This window comes from Dermacentor silvarum, chromosome 4, assembly GCF_013339745.2.
Source record: "Dermacentor silvarum isolate Dsil-2018 chromosome 4, BIME_Dsil_1.4, whole genome shotgun sequence".
Lineage (NCBI taxonomy): Eukaryota > Metazoa > Arthropoda > Arachnida > Ixodida > Ixodidae > Dermacentor > Dermacentor silvarum.
In genome coordinates, this window is record NC_051157.2 from 19,216,661 (window position 1) to 19,233,391 (window position 16,731).

The following is a 16,731-nucleotide window of genomic DNA, read 5'->3' on the forward strand; positions in this document are numbered from 1 at the left end:
CCCCCCCCTGCTCCCACCAGCGCTGGCTTTCCGCTTCCTTGCTTGCGCGTGAGAGATTGAGTGCGTTCGCTCTCCCTGATAGCGCGCGGCCCCGCACGCTTCCGCTGGGGCATACGCCGCGCGGCGAAGATTTTATCTACACGGAACCTCACGGCGACGGCGACGCCGACGGCGACGCCGACGGCAGAAATCCGGTTGAAGTGTCCATATAATTGCTATCGCAATAAAAAACGCGGTCAAGTATGTCCTCGGTCATGCAAAGCTTGGGCAGAGCGACAGTGTCAATCCTCAAGCCTTACTGGCTGCTACTGCTAGGTATTAACTTGGTTGCTGCTAGATCTTAACTTGGTTTAATTTAACTACGAATGTAGGGAAGGTATTCTCGAGCGATCATTTTCGGAGGTACCTCGCGACATTTCGCGTGACTAGCGCTGGACGCGTCGGCGCCTACGAGCGACAGCGTTCCTGGCATGCCACAAACGCAGGCAGGCAGGTAGGAGCCGTGTCTGTGTCGGGCGAAGCGAGCGCGCACCTGCGCCGGCGGTTACTAGGCAACGCGAGGTGACGTCATCGCTACTGATTCGGCGCATGCGCGGCTAGGCAACGCGGGCGGCGTCGGCAGAAGCTCTGCGCGTAGCCTCGTGGGTGCCGCTACAATTTTATTGCGATAGCAATTATATGGACACTTCAACCGGATTTCTGCCGTCGCCGTCGCCGTCGCCGTGAGGTTCCGTATAGATAAAATCTTCGCCGCGCGCCGTATGCCCCAGAGGCAGCGTGCGGGGACGCGCGCTATCACGGAGAGCGAACGCACTCAATCTCCCACGCGCAAGCAAGGAAGCGGAAAGCCAGCGCCGGAGGGAGCAGGGGGGGGGGGGGGCACTTCTCTGCCAACAACCGCGCTCGTCGCTCGTCCGCACAGTCTCTTATCTCTCCCACGCGCAAGCAAGGAAGCGGGAAGCCAGCGCCGGAAGGAGCGGGGGGGGGGGGCGCACTTTTACGCTGCCAACAACCGCGCTCGTCGTTCGTTCGACCGCACCGTCTCTTATCTCCACACGGCTCTGACCTTTAGGCGCCGTGCATTCGCCGCTCAGTTTCCGTTGAAGCGATAGACCGCACGTACCTTCGCCCGCTGCTGCGGCGTATATATGCGCTTGCTGCCAGCGTTTTGACAGTCGTTGTCTTCAGTCATTCAGTGTGATCTATTCATGTTTGTGCGCGCTCACACCACGCTTGTTCAATCAGTTAGTAATAGTCGGGCCACATTTTCCAACGCACGCTACACATGCAATGCTGCCCGGGTCGGCAGTGCAGCGCTACAGGTGTGTCCCTTCGCACGCGCTGCCCACGGGAAGCGCTTCTCATCAACACCACCGTTTCACACACGCCTTCTCGTGGTCATCGAGTCTCTCTTCATGTCGGTCTACTTGCGCCGCAGCACACCTGCTTACTTAATCAGCTCATGTTTACTACAATTCATATTGCTACCAAAGCCGCTAACCTTACTTCGTATGACATTGCTGTGTTGCTATCGCATTCATCGCTTCGCCCTTAGGGCGAAACTGTGACATTTTTTTTTTCTCTCTCAATCTCGCTCTCATTTTCTATTTCCCTCTCCCGAGCATTGCGCGCGTCGCGCGCGTCGCGCGCATGCTCTCCTTCCCTCTCCTTAACGTCCCATGTCAAGGCAACATGTGCACAGCACGGAGAGGAGGCGAGGCGCACGCCGCTCCTCGAGGTGGTTGCTAGGCAACGCAGTGACGTCATAGCTCGGCGAGGTTTTGCAACAGCAGTCGCCACTTTTTACAGTTAGCTAGAACAGCTTCGCTGTTAAAATCAAAGTGTGCAATCCTTCCTTATCATGCGAAATGGAAAACCTTAGCGACTCTGTTAGCTGCCCATTAATAGGTGTGATTGTCCAGTGCATAGGGCTTCAATCTGGTCTTTACAAGTACCTCGTGTCTGACGACACCTGCAGGTACAGTCACAGCAGTCTTCGAGTTCATTCCGTAGCCGCAGTAGCCGATCACTTATGAGATACTTGTTCGACCCGGCCGTGGTCGCGGGAAAGGAAACAGGCACACGGAAAGATTAATACGCGTGTGTCGCGCCGAAATTCTCACCTTTTTGTTTCGAGGAGAACATGAGGGTCAGAGGCAAGGCTTAATTGTAAAGAGGGGGAGGAAGAGAGGGCTGTTAATTATACTTCGTCCAGTTGGCTACCTTTCACGTGGGTAGGGGAAAGTGAGAAAGAGAAGAGAGAAATTCAGATAAATCAGGGGCACCAACTTCACCTGAGGGAGCCTTCGGCTCCCCCTGGCCACAGTTTATCAGGACTAATTAAAGTTCTCGTCACCGTCACTAGACAAGGCACAGCTTGTCTACACTCAACCACTCAATCCTGATGCCTTCAGGTACTGAAAAAACGCTCGTGTCTCTTTCTGGGATGATGAGAGGCGAGGTCAGGCTCTCGTGACCCTAGCTTCGGTAAAAGGCCGATCATCAAGGGTCGTAGGTTCCCAGATGAGCAATGCGAACGAGCCCTTCAATCGGCCAGGTGACGGCGAACATTTATCAGTGAAATTCAGTGCTAATGTGTCATTACTTAATAGTGGTCTGTGAGTGCGTTGACGCTACAAATATTGCGTTATCTACACGACCGCAGGACCAAGACCCGTACAGTATGGGACCTGAGGTGGTGCGAGCCACCAGGAGTGCCCTGACCGTCCGCTACGCTATGCTGCCCTATCTGTACACACTTTTCTACAGGAGCCACGTCTTTGGAGAGACTGTAGCCAGGGCACTTTTCTTCGAGTGGGTGCCCATATTTAACTTCTACGTACACGGCAAGCAGACATTCTAAATATTGAGCTTTCTTTCTGACAACTACACATAATTATCTTATCATGTTTTTCGTTCCTCAGCCAGCATGCTCTACGTGATTTGCATCTTAGTCATCAAGACTAATATATGCGTATGAGAAATACATGTAGCTGCCCTCTTCGCGTATTTAACAGTATTTTTGTGCCACAAGGCAACACTGTATTGTTGTTTAGTGTTGGTTATGTTGAATCTATCGCATTTTCACGAATCAAATTCGAACAACAAGCCGTAGTTACTCTGTCAATGAATTAACGCGAAAATGAAGCTCAAGGGGTTTGGAATAGAACGAAGCCCTTTATGTTCAACTACTAGGTCACAATGTGTTTCTCAACAAACACTGCAATACAGTTTACGAAGATATGAACAAAACTTTCAATTAGTCAAGGGGACAATTAGCTGAACTCGTCTTTAGCGATATGATACATAACCGTCATTACATGGCCTCCCAACTCTAACGATTCAGGAAATTCTCAGGTTTCCAGAAGACCCCCACACCTACGACATCGAAGAACAGTTTATGTGGGGATCAGCATTGCTCATATCACCAGCTTTGCACAAGGTGAGCTCGAATTAGTGTAAGATACAATGATATAAGCGTACGCGTATCACGCGGCTCATAGTGAACTTCGCAGTGAATATCATAGCTGAGAAAAAATATCGAAAATAAAGCCCGTGTTTGTAGACCAATACACAAACGCTACTCATCTGGGCAATATGAGACCATGCAAAATGGCGATGAAGGGATACATTAGTTTTATAAGGAGCTGCTTTGAGACCGAGTGCTGGCTAGCGGAGCTGGTTATCTTTATATTTATTCTGCGTTTATTCTCGGTTCTTCAGAATCGTGGTTTGCGCCAACTGATGCGCAAACTGGTGCCGCAAAAAAAAAAAAAAAATGATAACACTAGTGGCGCACCGTGGCCTCCGGGATCGGGCGGAGGCCACATGTTGGTATCAGTCGATCTTTCACACAGTGTGCGCAGTGAGTGTCGGTTGGTCGGTCGGCGTCTCGCTATATCACGCCTTTCAGTACCACGAATCCTTACCAACTTGCTCAACTTTCGACGTTAGAATGGATAGTTGGGCGTGTTGATTAAGCATGATCTGAAGTGAAGGCGCGAAAACGACGACGGACGAAGTGTGTGTGTGTGCGTGCGTGTGTGTGGTGTGTGTGTGTGTGTGTGTGTGTGTGTGTGTGTGTGTGTGTGTGTGTGTGTGTGTGTGTGTGTGTGTGTGTGTGTGTGTGTGGTGTGTGTGTGTGTGTGTGTGTGTGTGTGTGTGTGTGTGTGTGTGTGTGTGTGTGTGTGTGTGTGTGTGTGTGTGTGTGTGTGTGTGTGTGTGTGTGTGTGTGTGTGTGTGTGTGTGTGTGTGTGTGTGTGTGTGTGTGTGTGTGTGTGTGTGTGTGTGTGTGTAATATGAGGCGCAAAGCCTGCAAAGAAGCGCTTCCTGAAGTATACGCTCTTACGGAACGCAGGCGCAAACAGAGGTGGAGGCCTATGTTCCGCGAGGCACGTGGTACGACTTGTACAATGGTCGACGTTTCGAACAACCCTCGGGCGGCTACCATTATTTCCCGGCGCCCATGGACAAGGCGAACATCCTAGTTCGCGGAGGTCACATCGTGCCGATGCAGGAGCCGGCTGTTACCACCACAATGAGGTCAGCGAAAAAAGGCAGCGCAACGTAACGTATCTCCTGTGGATATGAGAGCAGTAAAGCAGTGAATTATGCTAGTTGGTACCCTTCGTCTTCATCTGGTCCCTCGTGTGTTTCCGCTGGTTCCTTCTCCGTTTCACGATGTGAGAGCAGGATGTACCACGCTCCTGCTTAGGAACCCGACGACTTCGTCGCGCGCTGAAGTTCTTTCCGAGCTCTTGGCCCACACAGAGACGCTAATTCCTAAAAACTAACGCGTTATTTTTCTTTCTTTCTTTTTCTTTGTGGCTGATCACTGAGTTGAACAACAGGTGAGACTTGCTTAGAAGAAGATCTTAAAGTCAACTTGGGGCCTATGCACACTCGAGAACGTGTTTCCCAACAGCCGGACAAAACTTTTCCCAGCAGTTGGCCAACGTGTTAGTCAATATCTGTATTGCTAAACATCTTGTCACGCTACACAACAGCGTTGGTGACACGAACAATTTTGTCCAGTGTGACAGCCTTGGCAACAATAACGAGTGACAACCTCGGGCTACAAGGGCGACACGGTGACCACGTGCTGCACAATGTGAGCTAGTGGCTCTTGCAGCAACCAACTTAGGCAACCCCGCACCAGTGGCATCCAAAAAATAAATTCCCAAATAAAAGGTCCATTTCGCATCCTTACTTTACAAATCACGCAAATTTGCTCACGCCAGCGTTTTTACAGCGGTTGTCTGCGGTCATCGAGTGTGATCTATTCATGTTTGCTTATTCGCGCTGGCACCATGCTTGTTAATTCATTTAGTAAGTGAATGTCTGCAAGTTTATGCAGCCGATAAAACTACTCTCCTTACTCCATATAGCTTTCTACTAGTAAATTTGCTATCGCAATTGATGCTTCGCCTTTCGAGCGAAACTGCAAGTTTTTTTTATTACTGTGTACAATCCGTGCTTCTTTATTTCTGACATCCGCCTATAATTCTCGAGAGTCGCTCAGATTTGTTGCCCCCTGTCGCCCCTATGCCCATACTTTCGATCTTTAGCAACTGTTCGAATCATTACGGCCGTTTCAAGAAACGTTTTCTTGCATTCTGCAGCCGCAAGAACCCGATATGGCTCTTTGTGGCGCCAGATAACCAGGAAAAGGCCCGAGGCGCCATGTACTGGGACGACGGAGAATCTCTCGGTGCTTCTTAAAGCTTTGACGGAGAGAAGTGCATGCCTCTCTCTCTCTCCAATTTATTTGTATCACAGCATATAGAATGTATCACCAAGAAGTGAAATTTAATCTTCTAGATGCCGTGCAGAAGCAGGTGTGCAGCATGTACAACTTCACCCTGGCGAAGGTAAGCATTAAAACACAGCCATTTAGCGTTTTTAGGTTGTCCACTGTTTTTATACTGTCGTGACATACGGTGCATTCGAGGTTATCTCTAGTTAAGACGCCACGACGCCCTTGGCGCAACACAATGCCAAGTCTGCTTTTCCGCCTGCTGCACTACCTAAACTTCTGCAAATGCAAATATTTTTAATGCAAAATGTAAATGTTTTTTTTTTTTTGAAACTCACAGAACACTGACATTCGCGTTGAGATGGCCACTTAATTAACTGCACTCTTGGGTTTTCAGAACCTATTGACCGTAAACCACGTGAAGAGAGGCAGTAACGATACGCTGACGTTTGGCGGAGCCACCGTGACCGGCGTAGATGAGCAACCTGACTCGGTCAGAATTGTTGGAGGACGTCCTCTCAGATTTTATTATTCACACGTTGATCAGGTAAGACGCCTCACAAATGTTGTTACATTAGACATTGTAGACGGATAAGAGATGCCGAAAGACATGGATGGAACCAACGGCAATGGAATAGCCGTGCTGGCCACAGCATCTTGTGATGCCGTGATCAACCAGTTATGTTTTAGAAAGGTGGTTGTGCTGCACAACATCTTCTCCTCGAAAAAAGAACAAACTAGGACAAAAATATTGCCTTCGTCATGACTATGTTGCCCACGACGTCTTCAAGAATTTAGACTACAGGAATTCGGGGCTGCCCATTTGAATAAGAGCACTACGTTTGAGAATGGATAAAATGTTGCAACGTTAACATACACAACGCAAAAAGACGTGCATCACAAGTGTGTGTAGTATTGAGTAATGTTATATCATGTCTATTGGCCCTTATAGGATGGTAGCACTCCAATACTCACATTTCAAGAGTATATACCCCGAGAAAGCGTTCATTTGTATATCTACAAGTTCTGCACGCATTGTTGTCGTGGCGTCGCTACGAAGTTCCAACGCTACCGCGTCCTTCTACATCTGGTTATCCCGTATGCGCCTACGCTAGCAGAGAGACGCGCACTTTGTACAGAGAGAACGAGCACTCATATCTGCACTCAACAGTACGCAGAACTTACATCTACATAGAATATAAAATTAGTCCTAGAAGTTGACTGTTCAGTAGGGTTACCATACTGAACATATCCGCGTGTAAAGCTTGAATTCACTGGTGGAAAGTATACAGTCGTTGCTTGAAAACGAATTCGGTGTTCCTTTTCATATTGCTGGTGGTTTTTGCTGCGCCTCCGCTGGTGCTTAGACGCAAGGCATTGTGGGCAAAATGGTGGCCGGGCCGCGCTGCAGGCCGCGCGCAGCTCGCACGCTGCAAGCAAGATGAACAGGCAAGTCTCCGGCGGACGGCGCTCCGACTTCCCGTACCTGCGGCCGCCGCTGACGGTGCGCGTGCATATCTGGAAAGGTCAATTCCACACGACTCCTTAACTTGCTGAGAGAGAAAAGCACGTATTTAATGCGCTTAGCATTCTTTGGAAACCTCATCTAGTTTGCGGTATGTCGATCTGTTTGTCCACGTTTAACCTCTTTCACGCCAACTTAGGTCCCTATAGTCCATGGTCTAACTTGTGGGTATAACATCGAGCTTCTCTGCTGAGGCAACCAGGTTTGAAATCAATCGTCGGACCAACTTGGTTCACTATAGTATGGGACACTTTGTAGGTGCCACTCATCAATGGTCCTCTTTCACGCCACCTAATTGGGCCACTGGGTATGTGCCACTATTTGTATGTCGCAGATACCCAGTGGCTAATTCCTGCCGCCGCCGTCGTGATGTCCCGCTATCGAAGGCGCATGCAAGACACGCGCGCGATGCGTGTTACTCCAAAGACGCGGAGTGCGGACTCCAAGGATGTGGAATGCCTAATTTAATTCTGCTGCAAAAACTATACGAAGCAAAGAGGACGCACCGGCAGTGCTCCGCTCAATCGGTTTAGTGGCGGAGCCAGGATATTTCTGTATTTGTCTATATATCCATATATCCATATCCAATCCATATCAAACTCAAACCTGTGCTTATCGTGATTTGTATACAAGGCCTACAAGTGTGCAATTTTTTTACAGAAATTTCAGCTCGGCTATGGACCGACATGGACCTTAAAAATTGTCTACCGAGTTATTTTGAACCTTCGTTTAAGGAAGACACAAACTTGCACTGTGTAGTTCTTAGCATGATGTTTTTACGACACGCTCTCTTATAAGGGAGTGCTGCTGGCCACTGCCACTACGAGAGAAAAGCAAAATATTCTTGCACTAAAGAATTGCCGGTACTTCATTGCTTTTAAAGCTTTTTTATAATGCATGCTATGAGGAACGGTAGAGATCTAGTGGTCACTTGTGTTGGAACCTTTGTAACTAACTTACCAGAACTTCATTGCTTTTAAAGCTTTTTTATAATGCATGCTATGAGGAACGGTAGAGATCTAGTGGTCACTTGTGTTGGAACCTTTGTAACTAACTTACCAGAATTACCAGCAAATTTACACAGGTGGGTCGGTGAACACAGATATAGATAGTTGTGCTGCTGCATTTTGGATTCCGACCCTCGGCTTCAGCTGGGCTGTATGACAGCCTGGTTTCACCGCCGGTCGCAAAGGTAGCTGCTATAACTGCTGCGCACTGATGAAACTGAAGAGATGTGTCCATAACGCGGTCCTTCTTGCCGACTCAAAGTTGCTGGCTTCAGTTGTCGCGTGGTTTGCCGTCAAACAAATTCAGTCGACAACATCTGGATCATTTAAAGGTCCTCAAGAACAATGAATTTACAGTCAAATTTAAGTGGATACCTTCACATGTTGGCCTTTCCGGAAATTAAAAATTGACTCTATCGCACGCGCATCGTTATAAAGCCCCCGAAACTTGATATTCCCAACTAACAAAGGAGGCCATTCACCGTCATTTTCGAAAACTTTGGATTCCGCCTCAAGAGCCCTGCGTAATCAAGAGGCTAACACGTTCGCAGGCCACACTAGTTTTTCTCGTTCGGCGTACACGGCAGCTTGGGCATTTAAGACTGGTAGCACGTCTTCCCCGCTCTGTAGAGACTGCGGAGAAATGGGCTACGCGGAGCACTTAATATGGTCTTGCCGGCGTTACACGGCGGAGTGAAACATTCTACTTGATGGTATGAGAAAAAGAGGTTTCCCGCACGACTGCGCACAACGTCTGGTGTTTCCAGAAAGTCACCAGATCATCCGGAGAGAGGTACTACGCCTTCTTCTTGCGTTTCTTAGGGACAGTGGACTTTCAGACGTGTGGTGACAAACTGTATATCCAGAAAGAGGCGCTACAGGCGGAGCAAGTGCCAGACCCGCGTGTAACAACACCACCACCAGATCTAGAAACAGCGGGCGCGCAGCCACCTTGCATATATTCTAGAGGGCCCTTAGTACGCACAACTCGGTGATACTGCGCAAGCGCAAAATCCTGAAGTAGTGGCTAGTGTACACAAACTTTTTATCAGCTATTTCTAAAGTTGTTCACTATCGTGGGATTTTCCAATCTAGCATAAGAATTCGCGGTTTGTGGGAAATTATGTCCAAGCCCATTTTCAAAGCATTCATCGATGACAATAAATGCTTCTGTGCTTCTTCTGAAGCCCAATTTTCTCGCCGTCCAACGGCGTGTTTGTAAAAAAAAATCGATTACAAGTCACCTTGTCAAAACCTTGGCTCCATACTCTTCCCCGTGTGTTGATCAATTCAAATCTACCATTTTACTTTTTGGGGCGCGTCCGGTGCCGATTAAGCATTCAAATGTAAACCTGCTTGCCGGATCAAGACTGCGCAAAATTCCTCAATTTGTTTTCAACTACTAGATATTGGAGCTTTTGCTGTGCATCTCATTAATTTAGAAACTTGTTTTTGTGCTCATTCTTTAGATGCTGAAAATTTTCGACGTCGCCCAGCCCATGGACGAGGACTTCAGCATTACGTGGTCCAAGGCATCTTGAAAACTAAATACGTATTATTGTCCAATGTATTTGTCTTGTTTGTTGCTTAGTGGCTATGGTGTGGGCTGCTAAGCACGAGGTCGCGGGATCGAATCCCGGCCACAGCGGCCGCATTCCGATGGGGACGAAATGCGAAAACACCCATGTACTTAGATTTAGGTGCACGTTAAAGAACCCCAGGTGGTCCAAATTTCCCGGAGTCTCCCACTACAGCGTGCCCCATAATCAGATTGTGGTTTTGACACGTAAAACCCCATAATTTAATTGTTTTGTCCACCTAAATGAATGAGGAATAAAAATTCCGCAGTGATTTAGCGATCGATGCGAGAGAATTGCGTGTACGTAGCACCTCTTTGAGGTCCCGAATCCATGATTGAATCCACGTTCACATTTCAAAGTGTTGTTCAGGAGCTCACTCGATACAAGTCCTACTTCTTCAAGGAGCGAAGTGCAACTGAGCATACGCGAAATATATATATATATATATATATATATATATATATATATATATATATATATATATATATATATATATATATATATAATGCATATGTGCCACTTCGTGCCATACATGCACTGGATGTCGCATGGTTTAAAGAAAGTGGTCTGTAAGGTGCAAGTGGACGTCGTAATTTCAGCTCCAGAAAAACTATCAAGCATATGTAAGGCTGCCGATCCATTTAGAACGAGAGAGAAACGAGAAGGGAAAGGTAGGGAGGTTAACCAAGGACGTGCCCGGTTGGCTACCCTACGCTTGGGTAGAGGGAAGGGGGAAGAATAGATAAGGAGCGAGAATATAATCATAAAGAGTCAGTCATTCACACAGTCAGTCGCAGAGGAGGGTTCACTGTCACAAGCGTTCACTCAGTCCAGTGTCCTTCAAGAAGTGAAGAAGAGCTTTTGTGGCCTTTCGCATGCAAGAATGCGTAGGCCATGGTCCCCGAATCTTTTCCTCTGACAGCACTCTGCTGTCTGACATGCTGAGTTTAGTTTGAAGAATCCGTAGTTGAGCGTCAAATACTGGGCAATGACACAGAAGGTGCTCTAGCGTCTCATCGCACCCGCACGAATTGCATGCCGCACTGTTAGCCATTCCTATTAGGAATGAATAGGAATTTGTAAACGGGGCGACGCCCAACCACATGCGACACAGTAAAGTTGCTTCGCTACGGGAGAGTCCAGGTGGCAGGCGAAGTCGCAATTTAGGGTCGAGAGAATGCAAGCGTGAGTTGCTGAAACCTGGTGAATTCCATCTTAGAAGTGTAATGTGGCGAGCAAGTGATTGAAGTTGCCGCGCAGGCACTCGCTGATGTTTTTGATGAGCCGAGCGAGCAGCTTCATCGGCGCTGTCGTTGCCAACAATTCCGCAGTGGCTCGGCAACCACTGAAATACGATGTCGTGTCCTTTCTCGATCGCGTGGTGATGAACTTGCCTTATTTCGTACACTAGCTGTTCGTGTAACTCGTGACGTAGGGCAAACTGCAGAATTTGTAGGGCTGCTTTCGAATCGCAGAAAATGGCCCAACGATTTGATGGTTGCTGGAGCACGTAATGGATGACATTTAGAAAGGCTATATAGCCAAGAATGCGCGAAGAAGCACCAGTGCCCTTTTGTGCCCTGCCCACAAGGTGTCGTTTTATCGCTTCCCGTTCTTGTGCAGCAAAGTGTATCATATATAGGGCAGACCGGTAGATGCCCCAATGACAGATTAATGAGGCAAACACTGAACTGTTATCGAGATGGGTACGTTTCAGTTCATTGTGACGATTGTGTGTGTGTGAACCACTGTTTAAGGACTGTTCCGTCATGTACAGAAATACGGATAAGGATACGCTGGAAATTGTCGAAGCAAGCTTGATTGCAAAAGATGGTGCTAACTGCGTCAGCGCCCCGTCGGTTGCTATGAGCGGAAGAGAAATTGCCTACCTGGAAAATACTGGTTTGCACGTGCGATGATTTCGACTTTGTATTCGGTTTGTCGATATAAGTGCCATGCTCTCCTTAAATAAAATCAGTTGATAGTCACTTTCATTCATTTTCATTTCCATTTATTTATAATTTCTTTAATCAATTTAAAACTAGAAATATTTTCCCCTTTGTTATCCTTCGCGTCATTGTGTGTTGGCTTCTTATGATCTGACTAATAAAAATCGGACCATTCGGTTTATTCTAGTTCATTACATGCCGAGGGTCTCGAATCCGGCAACATTGATGCTTTCAGGTAGCATGTGTAGGTTTATTGACCAGTTGCCGTCGCTCGAAATGTTCACGTAGTACGTGACGCCTGTGGTAGATAGTTTGTTCTACATTCATTGGCATGAGTGAGTGGTGGCGCTGGCTAACACTCCCCAGGTTTAATTCTAGTCGACAAACATAAATACGCCAGAAAGTGGATGGAAAAACGGCGCCGCGGTAGCTCAATTGGAAAGAGCATCGCACGCGTAATGCGAAGACGTGGGTTCCTGCCCCACCTGCGCCCAGTTGTTTTTATGGCTAGTTTCCAGCGGATCGATGTCCGTAGACCAAAAATCCCGAAGATAGTGCAATACCAGGCCGACCTGCGGCGGAGCTAGGTAAAGCAGGCTTCAAGCACTCCGCCAACTTGCAAAAAAAGAAAAAAAAAAGTTTAATATCTTGGGTTTAAATACAACCCGTATCAGATATTAAGCTGATAGGAACAGATACTATACACTTTGACCCGCGTCGACCATGCCTACGTTCACACCATACACGTGTACGCCATCCCGCGCATTCGAACTAGTCCCTACCAATCTGAGTGCCTTCTGTCTCCTGACGTCATGTTCTACGTAGGCCCGTAGGCTCCTTTCCTCAGTTATGATCTGACTGTGAAATGGGTCTGATGAAGAACAGTGTGCTTACCAAGAACGATGACGTGAGCAGAAAAGGGAATGAGCGCGGCAGCGGCGGAAGGAGACCACCGACGAAGAGCGGGCCGCGGACGCCAAGCGCACTGCCCGCCAGGACCGCGAGGCGGAAAGAAATGCGAACCGTCCATGTGGCCCCGATCCCACAAACTTGGAACGTTTCACCAGAGCAACGGTCATTTACCACATACACAGCTTCGCTGGTCATCCACCTTCACAGAGTGGAATGACAGTGAATTTTAAAGCGATAGCTTTACTAACCTAGTCGAGCCGAGTTTCGCTGTCGCCAGCAATTTGACCTTCATTTGACCGCAGCTGCGCCGTAGCCTTTGCAACGCATCACTTGACTCGCCGCGCCGAGCTACGCCGCCGCCGGCTTGGCGCATGCGCTCTCCGCAACTGGGTAGCCGCCTGACCACGTGACTCGCGGCGCGCCTGGCTAAAAGGAACGCCGCGCTCGCCATGGATGATATTAGACAGTTTTAGTTACACGTACCTAGAGGCTTAGCGTACGTAGAGCTTCTACGTGTAAGCAGTGCGCATGCGCAGAACGTAGCGGTCGCACGCTGGTCTTATCGACGTACGTGAGATTCGATTTTTTGCGTGCGTTTCTTGCGCACGTAGACAGCTTCACGTGGGGGTTTCGCGAGATCACGAACAAACGATAGCGTGCCGAGCGTGCGCAGACGGCTTGCATCGAAACACGGCCACAAGATGACTGGTCAACTTTTTCATTCCAAGACAACGATGACAGCAGGTAACGCTTGTACAACACACTTCCAGGCATTGCGGAGGCCATGACCGGCACGCATCAATGCACATCACCGGCTTGGCTGAAATACTCATCTTGGATTGAATTGGCTACCGCAGTGTTCATATTTCCCGATAGATGAAGCTACGTGGTTCCCCTTGGAACGCGTCGCGTACGTGTACTAAAGGTGTTTCAGATTGCGTGCACGTAAGGTATACGTAGACTTTTCGCGTTTGCGTACGTGAAGTTCCTACGTACGTGTAACTAAAACTGTCTATTGATAGCGAGGCCGGGCCGTCTTCTCTGAGCGTTGCGTGGGAACGGGACGCTTTGAGCCGTCATCGGCAAGCGGCGTCTGACCACCCCGCGGATATCGCCCGGCGAGCTGCTTCACTGGAAACCCACGAAACACAAAACGTCTTGAAAACTTCTCGGAACGCCTACAAACGGCTATAGACGTCTTGGTCTACGCGAAGACGTTAAACAAATGTTGTTGGAAACATTATGTAACAGGAAGTACAGTTAATCAAATATGCTATTGTGTTTCAGCTGTGGTAACACCCCACCTCTGGCTTCACAGGAGTATACTTTGGTGAACGCCTTGAGAGCGTATAACTCAAGAACCTTTTTAGATGTTCTTGTCGGAAAATGTGCGACATGCTTGGGCGTGGGCTTGAAAGTGAAAAGGATTTAAAATGCGCGTGCCCGACGCGCAGCGTTACATTCCGTGCGACTTTAACAAGCCATATGCAATCCGTTAACGTCGCATCATATAGCCTTTCGCTGCTTTCCCCCTTTGGGTGAACAAGCAGAAAAAGCATGCGGGGTTATTTGATTCCTTTCCAATTTTTTCACTCGATGAGTCTGTCACGACAGTCAAAGTTTAGAAAAAAGAAAGAAAACGGCCGTGCGCACACGTGCGCGCCCGTTCAGCGTCCTTATCAGAGCCGTGCCTTCCTTTCCCTTTGCGTGAACAAACGGTGAAGCTGGAATTGCGATACCAGCTATCGTCACCAACAGATCTGGCCGCGCGCAGTCGCAAACGTGCGCTCCGTTTGAGCGAACTGTTATCTGCTCTTGGACCACGTGTCTTGGACCGCACCAGGAGTGCGCCATAGAGAAAGAAATTGGGCGCGCTGAAGTTTCCGCGAGCGATTCAAAGGGACGTGCTCATGCTCGCAAGCGTTCGCTCGCCAGTGCTCATGCTTCTCTTCCCAAGTCTTTTGCTCACGTTCAAGCCTTGACCAGCGCCTGCAGATACGGTACAGTTCCTTACGGTACGTATACGTTTACCTGCTACAACTTGCACGCCACTTTTGTTTTGGCGGGCCCGTGCTGGCGCGAAGTTTAGACACGAATATATTTGCTTGCACGATATGTAGCAGAACGTTCTTTTGTGATCTGGGAGGTAAAGCCGAAGTTTCACATAATTGGTTGAATGATTACAGAAATTCTAGCTGCGTGTGGCCTTTAAGATGGCAGCAGCGTGCTACATTGCGTAGTATACCGGGACTTTGGTCTCTTGGCTTCTCCTCTGTGTAGCTTCCAGCACGCTAGCAGGCAGGAAAATAGTCTTGCATTAGTGTGGTAACTTCACTTATAGTTGGAGGATTGGGAAAACTTTTTGCGGTATGAGATTCGTGAGACGATATCCTTTAATATAGTGAGGCCATTCTATGATTAGTTAAGTGTCTAGGTTAGTTTAGTTTTAGGTCCCTTTACGTGCTTAGGTCCCTTTAAGAAGAGAATGGTTTTATTGAGATGTGGTACAATACCGCAGGGATATTGTAAGAGACACTCGGAAGGAGCAGTTGCCGGCCTTGATTGTCAGGCTAAGCCCACCTGTTGCTACAACTCACCAACACCACTACTTAAATAAATGTAGCATAATCTTGTAAGAGATTTGTTTGCAAACCATCTAACTGATAATGACCTACTGCAAGTCGTGTGTGGATCAAACCATGTTCAAGTTTAATTTCACTCTACAGTAGCTTTTTCATATCATATCTGCAACATATTTCTGGACGTCATCGTACAGCATAAGATTTTAAGAGAAAGTATTGCTTAAATTAATAAAATAAATGTGACCGAGGTAAAACAACGGCACATATGTTCCTATTTGAAATACAGAATTGCACATGTTTATTGTAAATTAAGTGTGGCTTACTCACTTTTTTCTTCACTGTTGTATTACAGAGCAAAGTTCTGTGGGCACCCAGTGGTATCCAAGAGAGAAGGGACCTGGATTGCTGTGGTTACTGCAGCTACGTCTTATTTATGTGGTCACCTTTTCTACTGTATTAAAAATTTTGTAAAATCACTTCTGCATGTCCTTTGATTTATTAGTCAATAAAGCCGCTTTCTCACATTTTTTTCTGCATGTTGTTATGCACATTTACTTTGGATGCGTATTGTATATTTGATATATATGTTAAACAATTTTATGCAAGTTATTATAAATAATACAATGCAATGCTTCAATTTATTTTTCCGTTACTATATAGTAACATATGCACTATGAAGCTAGCATACGGATGCATGATATGCTGAAGAAGTGGCCAGTAATTTTGCTTACCATCACTGTATGATGACAATCTATAAATGCTGCTTTAAAGACAGCTATAAAAGCCTGCATATTGTTTCTGAAGCCATTATACGTTATGGCTTCGGAAACAATATGCAGGCTTTTATAGCCTGCATTTTGTTAGACATCCCCAGAATTCTGTTACAATTCTAGGAACGTCTAATAAAATTCTTGACTTGTCAAGAGGTTTTATAAAAGCCTGCATAATGTTTCCGAAGCCATTATTACAGAATTCTGGGAACGTCTAATACAATTCTTGAAGTTCTTATCGAGATGTTTATTAGCCAACTTTTAGCCTAACGTTAGCAGAGCTTGCTGAAGTACTCGTAGACGTCCACGGCTAGAAAATGTCTTGACCAGGACAGCTATTGCACTTTTGAATTATCCGTTCAATACATCTTTTAGACATCAAATAGCTGCTTGTGTGTTTCGTGGCAAGTAAACCATCTCAATTTGTCCCAGCGTGATATTTTAAAAATCTCTGCTCGTATTCACAGAAAAGTTATTACGCTGGAACTGCTCCTAGGAGCAGATGCCGACCATTCGATGCTGCACGTCCGGCCAATGGCAAGCAGCACCTACCAACGAAAATCTTTGTGAATTCGGCCACTGTTTCTTACGGTAAACTTCCACCAGCGTTGCAGAATTCTTCAGAGTATATGAATAATTTATTTGTTTCAT

General features: G+C 47.3%; 2 protein-coding genes and 1 non-coding gene across 5 annotated transcripts in view; 1 reads left to right on the top strand and 2 right to left on the bottom strand.

The window, feature by feature from the left end:
- The window catches only part of LOC119449573 (lysosomal alpha-glucosidase-like), a 34,072-nt gene extending 24,221 nt beyond the window's left edge, over positions 1 to 9,851 (top strand). For 2 of the 3 annotated variants that reach the window (XM_037712770.2, XM_049665308.1), the window contains exons 14-20: positions 2,666 to 2,814; positions 3,358 to 3,442; positions 4,358 to 4,542; positions 5,622 to 5,710; positions 5,821 to 5,870; positions 6,153 to 6,302; positions 9,757 to 9,851. In XM_037712770.2, the coding sequence (XP_037568698.1) occupies positions 2,666 to 2,814; positions 3,358 to 3,442; positions 4,358 to 4,542; positions 5,622 to 5,710; positions 5,821 to 5,870; positions 6,153 to 6,302; positions 9,757 to 9,828 (780 nt within the window). In that variant the 3' untranslated portion in view covers positions 9,829 to 9,851. Of the gene's footprint in view, positions 1 to 2,665; positions 2,815 to 3,357; positions 3,443 to 4,357; positions 4,543 to 5,621; positions 5,711 to 5,820; positions 5,871 to 6,152; positions 6,303 to 9,756 lie in introns of those variants that run through there. The other variant, XR_007466337.1, reaches the window with a different exon arrangement.
- Positions 1 to 16,731, bottom strand: part of LOC119449569 (zinc finger CCCH domain-containing protein 11A) — a 209,688-nt gene that overhangs the window by 189,155 nt on the left and 3,802 nt on the right. The gene's annotated exons all lie outside the window — the stretch shown is intronic.
- Positions 12,343 to 12,541, bottom strand: LOC119451130 (U2 spliceosomal RNA). The gene has a single exon (XR_005191685.1). It is a non-coding gene; the product is annotated as a U2 spliceosomal RNA (small nuclear RNA).